The following is a 12,310-nucleotide window of genomic DNA, read 5'->3' on the forward strand; positions in this document are numbered from 1 at the left end:
CCTCCCTCCCACCCCCCATCAACCCTCAGTTTGTTCTCAGTTTTTAAGAGTCTCTTATGCTTTGGCTCTCTCCCACTCTAACCTCTTTTTTTTTTTCCTTCCCCTCCTCCATGGGTTTCTGTTAAGTTTCTCAGGATCCACATAAGAGTGAAAACATAAGGTATCTGTCTTTCTCTGTATGGCTTATTTCACTTAGCATAACACTCTCCAGTTCCATCCACGTTGCTACAAAAGGCCATATTTCATTCTTTCTCATTGTCATGTAGTACTCCATTGTGTATATAAACCACAATTTCTTTATCCATTCATCAGTTAATGGACATTTAGGCTCTTTCTACAATTTGGCTATTGTTGAGAGTGCTGCTATAAACATTGGGGTACAAGTGCCCCTATGCATCAGTACTCCTGTATCCCTTGGGTAAATTCCTAGCAGTGCTACTGCTGGGTCATAGGGTGGTCGATTTTTAATTTTTTGAGGAACCTCCACACTGTTTTCCAGAGCGGCTGCACCAGTTTGCATTCCCACCAACAGTGCAAGAGGGTTCCCGTTTCTCCACATCCTCTCCAGCATCTATAGTCTCCCGATTTGTTCATTTTGGCCACTCTGACTGGCATGAGGTGACATCTGAGTGTGGTTTTGATTTGTATTTCCCTGATGAGGAGCGACGTTGAGCATCTTTTCATGTGCCTGTTGGCCATCTGGATGTCTTCTTTAGAGAAGTGTCTATTCATGCTAATTAATGTTTTTAAAGGCTCATTTCCTTCCTATCATTTGCATGGTCTAGGATGTAGAGCAACTGGCTCATGCATTAAACCTAAACTCCTGGCCATTTACAGGGATTATCTGTAGCTTAATTACTCTTTCAAAGGAGTGGCTAGTAAAGGGGATTATCTGGAAAAGATGAGCCAAACAGTTATTGGAAGAAAGGTGGCTAGAGAAACGAAAAGACCAGGGGAAAATTATCTTAAGACAAATAAATACATTCAAATTTATGTTTCTCTCTCTCTATATATACATATATATGTCTCTCTCTCTATATACATACATATGTCTCTCTCTCTCTCTATATATATATACATATATATATTTTATGTCTTAAGTCTTTTTAGAGCTCAGTAGTCTAATAAAAGCTCCCCCTCCCCCTGTCCCACCCTTGCCAAAGTGTGGACGTAAAATATGAAAGATTGACGTTAGGGTAATTTCAAATTTCTAGCTTACCCCCAGAACTTTTTTTTTGCTTTTAATTTTTAATGTTTATTTGTTGTTGAGAGAGTGAGAGAGCATGAGCAGGGGAGGGGCAGAGAGAGACAGGGAGACACAGAATCCGAAGCAGGCTCTAGGCTCTGAGCTGTCAGCGCAGAGCCCGGTGTGGGGCTCAAACCAACAAACTGCGAAATCATGACCTGAGCTGAAGTTGGATGTTTAACGGACTTAGCCACCCAGGTGCCCTGAGATTAGAATTATCTTAATTATACCAAGGGGGTCTGGGCCACAACTTTAACTATCATAAGAAGGTTTTCAATAGCTGTTGAACATGTCTGACAGAACTGCTTGTTCTATAATTTACATTTTTCAGTCCTAAAGGCATCAGCTTTTAAGACCAAAAAAGTTAAAGGACAGGATGGAATTCATCACTGAACTCTTAAATGCTTAAATAAACATTCAAACACATTGTGAAAAAATAAAAGGTCTCCCAGGCTAAAGAAATAGTATATGGAAATAAAAGACTACTGATACTGAAAATTCATGTCACTTTTTTCTCACAATATATTTTCTGTACCATTTTAACCAAGTTATTTTAACTCAGCATTTTTATTTAATTAGTTAATTATTTATTTATTTTAATGTTTATTTATTTCTGAGACAGAGAGAGACAGTGCATGAGTGGGGGAGGGGCAGAGAGAGAGGGAGAGAGAAAATCAGAAGCAGGCTCCAGGCTCTGAGCTGGCAGCCTAACATTTCCTCATGAATACCTTCATTTTACTTTTAAAACTATACTTACAGTTTTCCCTTACATTTTACTTTTAAAACTATACTTACAGAGTTTCGACGCAGGGCTCGAACTCACAAACTGTGAGATCATGACCTGAGCCGAAGTCGGTCGCTCAACCGACTGAGCCACCCAGGCACCCCTAACTCAGCGTTTTTAGAGGTAGAAGTTACCAAGCATATGCTCAGTTTGATCATTTGAAATATGCCAAAACAGTAAGATTTATATAAACACCCAACCGTAGTCCTTTCTGTGTAATAGCAACAGAACCAGTACTTATAATTTATTTAGGAGAAAAAAATATTTTATAAGCTCTCAAATATTCAATTGTTTTATCTAGATGAAAAAACAAACCATTTTTTTTGTAACTACTGGTTGCTCCTAACTTCTTGAGTGTTATCTTAGACAAATTTTTGGATGTTGGTTTTTTAATGCATAGATATCACTTGTTGTGGGCAAGTTCTACATGCTTGGTCTTGCAATTTCAGGGACTACTAAGAGCCACCTCACTTTCGCAATAGAGACAGTAAAATCAGAAGTCATGGAGTTTTTCTTCCACAGACCCGAAATCTACACAGCACCCCACCCCTCCCTCCGGTGACCTATCCCTGTCCCTTTTTGGCAACTGTAAGGCACACACAGAACAGGCAGATCACAACCTGTGGGTGAGAACAAGACCAGTCTGTCTGTGGCTGGAAAGTCTAAGCTTTGCCCCTAACAATGTACACAATGTAAACTTGTCCTTTGGATTATGGCTGTAACCACTATTTTCAAGACTGAGAACAATTTGCATGTCAGCTTCTTTATGCTTTATATATTTCACATCCTACAGATCTTCACTTAAAGGGTGTCTGATTACTACATGCCAGGCTGTTTTGTCCACTGTTATGGTTTTCTGGAGGTTTGTGCTGCACTGTTGAAGCTGTTCTTCACTATACTCTTAAAATGATTCTTCTGTTTTGCCTGTTAAGATGAACTCTAATTAAGTTTACTGTGCAGCACTCTATAGTTAGTCATGACTACAGATACCTAACAGAACAGCTATATTTCAAGAGATTTTAATTTAATACTTATAGACTGGTTGGTATTGCTCATTAATCTTATTTTGGTTATTCCATTTTATCACTGAAATCAAACGTGAATCGGTCAGTCCCCACTGCATTAGTATCTTTCTATACTCTGCCTATTTCTCCTACCGGCAGCCTCTGAATTACCTCTGATCACTAGTGTGATCTTGTCCTTCCTTTGTCTGAAATCTCTCGTGGTTTCCTGTTACATAACTGCAAGGTAATCAAAGTCCTTGGAACTTGACCACTGTTTACCTCTCTAGTCTCATTTCCCACCATTCTCCTCCATATTCCCTACTACTTTCCCCTGAATATACCAGACGTTTCTCACCTCAGTGTTTTTGCACATGCTCTATCTCATGCTCCCTTCCACATCCTGTCTCCACACTGAGAAACTCGTCCACTGCCTCCTTCTCTAAAAGCCTATTCAGATATTAGTTCTTCTGCAAGGTCATCTCTGACTCAAGAAGGGAGAGTGGCTCTTCCTTCTGTCTTCTCTCCCTTGGAGTCATATACAGACCCATATTCTTCTACCACTCATCTCACCAATCTAAACAGCTGGTCCATGTCTTTTTCCTTCACTAGTCTAAGCTCACCTTGATGCTTGACTCTTAATTTAACATTACATCATGTCCAAGCACATCCAAGCACATCATATCACATCCAAGCACAATGTCTGACAATGCACACTTACTGAATGACTAATGACTAATGCCATACCCCAAAAAGTGCTAAAATGACTCTACTGACAAAAACAATACTTTGCAAAAATTCAAAGTACTTAAAAACATGCAAGGGGCAATCCAAATGAAGATAGATTATTTTTGATACCCTACACAGTTTGAGGGTGGTACAGAATTTACGCCATATACATTCAAAAATTCTTTCTTGCATCCAGCCATCTTTACTAAACATTTCTCAGGCACTATGCTAGATAGATGCATACTGAGAGGACAAGGGAGTAGAAAGACAAAGTCTTTTCTATGAGAATGTTTACAATCTGGTAGGATAGAGACAAATAATCTATTATATTTGTTGAATAAATGTCAAGAAGGAGGGGTACATGGTACAGTGAATAAATAAAGGGAGAAATGAATCCAGCTAGCTGGGACTGGAGGGAGTGAGGCTTACACCAAGCTCGAAGGAAAGGAATAAGTGAATCTAACAAAAAGGAAAGTAAAAGAAGTCCTGTGTAGAGGTGAGAAGGGCAATGCAGCTGCAATGCAGAGCAAGGGGGTATCATGGAGCGAGGTGAGGCCAAGAAGGCAGAGGCCACACTCAGAAGAGACTTGAGTTGTTTCCTGCCCTAAGAGCACTCAGTAACGACTGGGGTTTGGAAAATGCTTTTCTGCCTTACGCCATGGAAAACAACTATGAAGGGACCAGAGCAGATGCAGAAAGACTGGTTTAGGAAGCTATTAACACTTTTATCAAGGTGTTGTCACCTGCCTCCTAAAAGGCATACTGGTTTTCTTGATTCAGCTTTTTATATTTCTTCCAAATTAGACATCACTGAACAATGTATTTGCTAAGTAGCAGAATTTAGTAAGTCTCTGTGTTCCTGGGAGACTAGCTCTTTGAGCGGTTAAGAATCTGTTCTAAATATCTGAGAGCAGGCTGCATGTGCTGTCATGATTCCAGGCTGGAGGTTACTGAGGAAAGGTGTGGTGGGAAATAGGTAGGTTTCTTCTTCTATTTAGCGGACCTAGAGAATCCCTAATTGGGAACATGCTAGTACAAAACTAAAAATATTGACTTATTTCTAGGTGGAAAATTCAATGTTTCAATGGCAATATATTACTTCTGAGTTATTAGACTCTATAGGGGTAATTAAGATTCAACTATTTTTCTTCATTTGGTATTAAATATTATAACTGGACAAAGATTCATTCAACTTTTAAAAAGTGATACCCCTTGTAAAGGTAAATCAAGGCATAAACTTTAATTGAGTAGGAGCCTTTTTTTTATTTAATGGCCTCTGCATCTCATTTACATTATTTAAATCTTACTCATACAATATACCCTCTGGGCACAATGGTCTATTTAGAGAACTCAAAACATGCCATGTAATCTATGCTTTTCCCCTACTGTTCCCTTGCTTTATGAACACCTACTCATCCTTCAGCGTCCAGCTCAAATGTCTCCTGCTCTACAGAGCTGTCCCCAACTCCCACAGCCAGAGCTAATTACTCCCTCCTTGGTGTTTCCATAGCAATGTGTTGATATCCTTATTATAGCACTCTGCATCCTGGGTAAGATGGCTGTTTGTGCTTCGGCTTTCCCTGTTAGATTGTGAGGGCAGAAACCGTATCTTTATCTTTTTATCCATGGAGCCAAGAACAATGCCTGACATAACAGGCATTCAGTAAATGTTTGCTGATGAACAAATGAGTGAATAAGACAGAATCGACCTGCTTTTCATCACATCACATCTTCTGCAGCATGTCATTGTTTTTTTTTCCATTAATTTTCTCCATTAACACTGATGGTTAGGAAAAAGGCATACTTTTTCTTTAGTTCCGCAATGACAGCTTAGTCCTTGGATAAATAACATGTCTATCCTATCCTGCTTTCTGTTCAGAAGAACTTTCAGGCTAAGGATAGTCTTCCAGAGAAGTTTACCCTTCCTCATTAACTGTATAATCAATTATAGATATACATATCTTAAAATTTAAATTTTCACCTTGCTCTATTTTTTATGTTCTTCTTTAACTCAAGAGGAATAATTTATACAATTTTATTAACGTTGGCAAGTGATTCTTAGTTTAATATAAAAAGATCACCAAAACAAGCACCAAGGTAAATTTTACAACAAAAACTTATGACTGGAAAAAAAAAAAAAAAAGCAGGGATCTTATTACGTCTTCTGCACTCTAATGCCTAGTACGGTGACAAGCATATTGTAGATGCTCCTATACACTAGCAGCTGCTAACCTGTGACTCGCTCTTTAAATCTAGCCAATGTGTCCTGCAAATGAGCAACTTCCCTTCCCAAACATCCCGGCAAGTTAACTTTAAAAGCTCCCTCTAAGTTCACTAATTCCTATGAAAATCTATCAATAATATGGTTAGATCTGCTGAGGTCATGTGAATAGTTTTGAGTTTATTTTTGGTGTGTGTCTAAGTGGTAGGACACTTTAAAAGCAAAGCTTCTTACTATTAACTGGGAACATGTGAAAACAATGTGCAAGCTGGCATAAGTGAAATACTATAGTCCAGCATCCATTTCTTTCTTTTTCAGGACACAAAGAAGAAATAGCCAGTATTACTGTTCAGTCATCCACATTCTTATGAAATGAAAGCATGTTAAATGCTTAGCTCTTGGGACTTTGGGTTAAATGTGCATTTAGTAGGCAATCAACAAGTATCTGTGAAAGGATTAAATAACAGTGTATTTTATATATTCATGCAAAAAACCAGTCACAAGTTGGTCATATATGTGATTCTTTTTCCCCATGAATGAATTAAATTCAGCCTCTTTGATGAAAATGGATGCTTCCTTGATATAAATGCACAACTGTCTTATGGACTTTTGATTAAACGTTGGGAGCAGGATTTTGTTTTACAGGTTTAAGGATTACTAAAAGTACTTTTGATATATCAGTTTTCACATTATACACAACTGAAAAATGAAGCCAATCTATGTTTGTTTAAAAACAATGACAAAGTTTTCAAACAGCTTCATGCAGGAAATTACCATGTTCCAGTCTGTTTCAACTTTTCTGAATATGGATTCCATTTTCCACACACCATTCTCCCATCCAGAAATGGTTTGATTATTATTTGAAACTCGGACATAACGATCTTTCACAATATTATAACAAAGGTGGAGCTGTTTGGAAATCTTCTCATTTTCAGACGGAATGAGCAGGGTTTCTTTTCTCTTAAAAAGAAAGCGGAATTAGTTTTTCAACATAATGGAAGACTATATATGAAGAACTGCTACATCCAGTGGTTAAGAGATTCCTTCAACTTGAAAATGAAGAGTTGGTGCCATTAAAAAATTTGGAAAACATTTTATAGGTTAAATATGATTAGTATGATGTGGATATAGCTCCAAAAATTACTAAACAGAAAATGAGAAGTATAAACCATAGCTCTGATTTATATTGTTGTGATTTATGTTCAACCTAAATTCATTTACTTTTGTTCATTTCTACCACCAACATCTCCAAACTGGACTCCTTCAGTTGTCTCCTAAAGTTGACTCCCAGCTATCAACTCTCACCTTTCCTATCCAAGCTCCACATAGTAATGAAAGTGATTTTCTAGAAATGTAAATTGGGATATGTCACTTTCTTGCTTAGCTCACTCCAATGACTTCCCACTGTACTTAAACTCCAAACCTTTACCAAGGCTAACAGGGCTCTAAATGATCCATTCCCTGCTTACTTCTCAAACCAATCTCATGGTAGTTTTCCATTAGCTCCTCAAAAAGGTCCAGCTAGTTCCTGCCTCAGGGTCTTGACATGCTGTTCCTGCTATCTGGAATGTTGTTTTCCTACTCTCCATATACTTGATTCTTTCTCTTCTTTCAGGCCTCAACTTAAAGCCATTTCATCACTGTCCTTTCTTGATACTCTAAGGTAGGAGAGTGCCTGGGATACATAGCTTGAAACAAACTTCTACATGTGTGAAGCCTATGTTTTACCTTAAAATTCCAGGAAAAATTTGCATCCTAGCCCCCAAATAAATCCATGTTTATTGTAATGAAAATCAATCCCTAGAAATCTGAAATCACTGAGTGAATCTAAAGTTTGAGAAAGAGGATACATTTATCCCACATCTTTAAAAAATTTGTTTTTTAATATTTATTTATTTTTGAGAGACAGAGAGTGTGAGCAGGGGAGGGGGCAGAGAGAGAGAGAAAGACACAGAATCTGTGTCTCCAGGCTCTGAGCAGTCAGCACAGAGCCCGACGTGGGGCTCGAACTCACAAGCTGTGAGATCATGACCTGAGCCGAAGTCAGATGCTCAACCGACTGAGCCACTCAGGCGCCCCTATCCCACATCTTTATATGCCACTAAAACACTGGTCCCTGTCCTTTAGACATGGGCATAGTAGCATCTGGGCCAGACAATTAATTCTTTGTAGTAAGGGCTGCCCAGTACATTGCAGGTTGTTTAGCAGCAGCCCAGGCCTCTGTCCATTTGATGGCAGTGGCACCCCTCTGCCCAAATGTGACAACCAAAAATGTCTCCAAACATTGCCAAATATCCCCTGGAAGGCAAAATCAACCACCACTGAGAACCAGTGCTCTAGTCTATGTCAATGTCTTGCCACAGTATTTGCTAATCAACCAAAATAGGAGGCAATGCTTTCTTGTTAAACACTGGGTACTAGGTATTAAACAATATGAAAACTTCAAATGCATAACAATCAATAAGCAAAATATAAAACATCTTAGAAACAAAAAGAGAAAAAATAATGTTTGTGTGTATATATATCACTGTTGGAATTATTAAACAGTAATATAAAATGTAGAAAAACAGAATTTCCTAGAACCTATGAATATCACTGTTAAAAAGGTTTAAAAAAAAAGCAGCTTATTTTTAGAAATTGATTTATAATTACGGATTACAATTTCAAAACAAGCATATAACAAAACTCCCCAATTCTTTTCTTCTTTATCAAAAATATTTTAGGGTGTTGACATAAACCCAATGGAAATAAAATTCAAAAGTAGCATTATCTACTATTTAACAAAGGATAACTAATTACCAAAGAGAAAAGAAAAATATTTATGCTACTGAACGTAATTGTGTATGCAACTGTGTAATCTAGATTCAGAATAACATTAATATTTCATAAAATCTTTTAACTCTAAGATTAAGATAAAATTTTCTTTCTGGAAATGATATCACCAATGTTTCCTTCTTTTTCCAAATGATTTCAAGGTAGAGTTCCATTATTTTTTAGGACCAACATTTTTCAATTAACTTTTAAAATGAACATCTACTTCTAAAGAGGAAAATGATTTTTTAAATCCATGGCCCTAATGGTCTCCAGTAACAGAAATTTTTAAAAAAAATTTCAAAAGGGAAGACAATCCAGGCATATGACCCAATTCATATTTTTAAAGTTTAATCAACTTATATGCCATACAAGAGAGGAAGCACATCCATCCATAAAAAGAAAAAAGAATAAAGACCTAAATAATATCGACGTTTTATTTAAATTGAACACAGCTGTGAATTAAATTAGCTCTTTTAAATTGGCTTCATTTAGATTTATACTTGTAACTTGCACTGCATCAGCAGTGATTTGAATTATCTGTTGAATTTAGATCGTGTAATTCTATGGCTGAACCAACCCTTCCAACTGCTTCCTAAAGATGATGAAGTAAATTAAAAAGCAAACATAAAGTTTACTGGGGATAATTAACCCATTTTGGACATATTCCTTTACTGGAGAAATTAGTTGCAACAATGGCAAATCTAGAAAAAGTAGATATAAAACTATTTTGTTTGGAATTGTTTGATATGATACTGTGGTGGGTATTTTCATTCCAAGCATTTTTCATTACATACCTTCTTAGACATTTATGAGTCAACTTTAAGTTTCCTAAGGGCAAGGGACAGTCTACTGTACTTTCTTAATGTTCATTACAGACACATTGCTTTTCACCTAGCCCCTAACTACAGGCATATGTCCACTGTTCATTATTTAATTTGGGGACATTAATCAAGAGAGAATGTCTTAATATAAATTTGGCAATAGTAATCACAGCAGCAATGATCATTTCTAGCCAATAACAGATATAGGCAAGTAAATAACAAGAAATAAATACTTTCCTTCACTGAATTATCCAGATTCTATTATTTGTCTCATTGTACTATAAAAAAAAATTCTAAAAAGGTAAAACAAGCCTTTCTAAAATGTGTAAAATCCTATTTTGAAAAACTTAAAACAGGCACTTCCCAAAAGATGATATCCAAAAACTTACAGGACAGGCATTCAACTTCATTAGTCATCAAGGTAAATGCAAAAATGCAAGGTAAAATCACAATATAATAGTACTACACACCACCAGAACTGCTAAAATGAAAAAGACAATACCAACTACAGGTAAATATGTGAAAAACTCTCATTCGCTGCTGGTCAGAGAGTAAACTGGCACAACCACTTTGGAAAACTGCTTGGCAATATCTACCCAAACTGAACATACTCCTTCCCTATGACCTAGCAATTCTACTCCTAGGTATAAATCAAAGTCAAACGCATAAATACATTCACTGAAAACACGTATATAAATGTTCACAGCAGTACAATTTTTAACATCCAAGACCTAGAAACTCAAATGCCCATCAATGGTGGCACGGATAAACTGCATTTATACATATTATATTTCAGTGAGAAAAAATGTGCCATAACCATGCAGCAACAAGTCTGAATTTCATGAAATAATGTTAAAAGAAAAAAACTCTTCACCAAAGAGTACATATGGTACAATTCCATTTACATAAAGCACAATAATAGGCAAAATCAATCTATGAGGTTAGAAACCAGGATAATGGTTACTCTTAGTGGTGGAAGAAGTGACCGGAAGGGAACTCATGGCCATTCCTGGGATTCTGGTGGCCTATCTGCCACTCTGGTTGGTGGTTACATGGATGCTCAATTTGCACAAATTTGTTAAGCTATACACACTTATAATTTGTGCATTTTTTCTGTACGTACTTTAGTAACAGTTATACTATACTAAAAATTTACATAGGAAAATCCCATTTTAAAATGCTTTCCTTACTCCTGCATGTGAATATACTACGTCAATTATTGCTTCTCTTCAAACGTTTATGTCTTTTCACAATTACTGTAAAAAGTTAATTGAAAGGTCCTGGCGAATGCATTTTTCTGTAAGTAAAGAGCACACTATAGGAAGCAGTCAAGTGAAAAGATTATGATGCTATAATGAATTAAATACCTCTAGACCCATTTCACCTCGGGCTACTCTCCAAGCCACTGACCCAGATATTCTTCCACCAAGTTCTCCAGGCTTAGGGGTTTTGGGAGATATAAATTCAACAAGTTCCACGATTATCCTCTGGAGAAGTTCTTTTCTTCTGTTTTCCGACAAAGATACTTGCCTCTGTAATTCATGTTTTAAAAAAAGTCATTAAGATTAGGGAAGTGCAGAGGTCCATCTCTAAGTAAGTATATACTTAAAACATTCATATTTTAATGGGATCCTGACAGACGTAACCAACTTTTTGTTCACATGTAGTTATTTGGAAAAGTAATAGGTCACTGTGGAAAACTGAAAATAATTTTACAAATGTTATGTGAAGAAATCATTTAAGATCCATATCCAACTCTTCATGATCTTTACTGTCCTACATTTAAAATGAAGGTGGCAACTTCTGCTTCCAGCTACGATAGACTACCTTGTGTCAGACCAACTGTCCTACTGAGAAAAGGTACAAAGCTGGGCAAAACATTACATGCAGACACAAACAAACCCCTGTTTAAATGCAGCAGAAGGCTACCAAGGCAAGCACAGCTGTAGAAGCTAAGATCCCAAGGAAAGAAATAAATTGAGGTGAACTGAACATACTCCACCTCTTTTCCCTTCCAGGCATTTGCCAATTATTAACTGGTATGAGCTAAAGAGGGAGAGAAGCCAAGCACAAAATGACAGCTAACATGCTGAAAAACACAGCAGAATTTTTACAGAATCACAGTACTGTGGAGTAAATACAGCGGAGTTCAGAGCATTTCAAGGTGAGAGGCTCCAGTTAATACTCCAGATATTCAGTTTAGGATCTTTGAAGGGCTGCACATCAGAAGGTGAAATTCCAAACAGATGGAAACTTCACCCTGAATCTCAACCACCGGATTAAGGTGATTCTAACTGCCTGCCAAGAAACAAAATTGATGGTCTGGCTTTTAAATCACAGAAGAACCCACACGTGTGTAATAGTAAAAAATTTCAATACTACCAAACGGATATAAAATAAAAACCGAATCTTCCTTTTTGAACTTCCAGTTCCTCTTTTCAAAAGTAGTCATTGTTAACAATTTCCTGTGCTTTGTTTCAAAAGTTTCCACACTTGGACAAGTGTGTGTAATTATATTCAAGACATAATTTCTTTGAAAAATAAAGCAACATACTTTTGATGCCTAGTATTACATACATTGAAATTTTGTCTCACTAAACTTTGAGATGTGACAATTTAATGCATAAAACTACCACAATATTTAAAAGGGGTCCTCAAAATTTTCAATGAACGAAAAGACATTTAACATATTAA

At 36.8% G+C, this 12,310-nt stretch overlaps 1 protein-coding gene across 3 annotated transcripts in view; it reads right to left on the reverse strand.

The window, feature by feature from the left end:
• The window catches only part of NGLY1 (N-glycanase 1), a 63,144-nt gene that overhangs the window by 2,095 nt on the left and 48,739 nt on the right, over positions 1–12,310 (reverse strand). For all 3 annotated transcript variants that reach the window (XM_049628897.1, XM_049628896.1, XM_049628898.1), the window contains 2 exons: positions 10,984–11,148; positions 6,756–6,941 (listed from right to left, as the gene is read on the reverse strand). In XM_049628897.1, the coding sequence (XP_049484854.1) occupies positions 6,756–6,941; positions 10,984–11,148 (351 nt within the window). The remainder of the gene's footprint in view (positions 1–6,755; positions 6,942–10,983; positions 11,149–12,310) is intronic.

This window comes from Panthera uncia, chromosome C2, assembly GCF_023721935.1.
Source record: "Panthera uncia isolate 11264 chromosome C2, Puncia_PCG_1.0, whole genome shotgun sequence".
In the NCBI taxonomy this organism is placed as follows: Eukaryota; Metazoa; Chordata; class Mammalia; order Carnivora; family Felidae; genus Panthera; species Panthera uncia.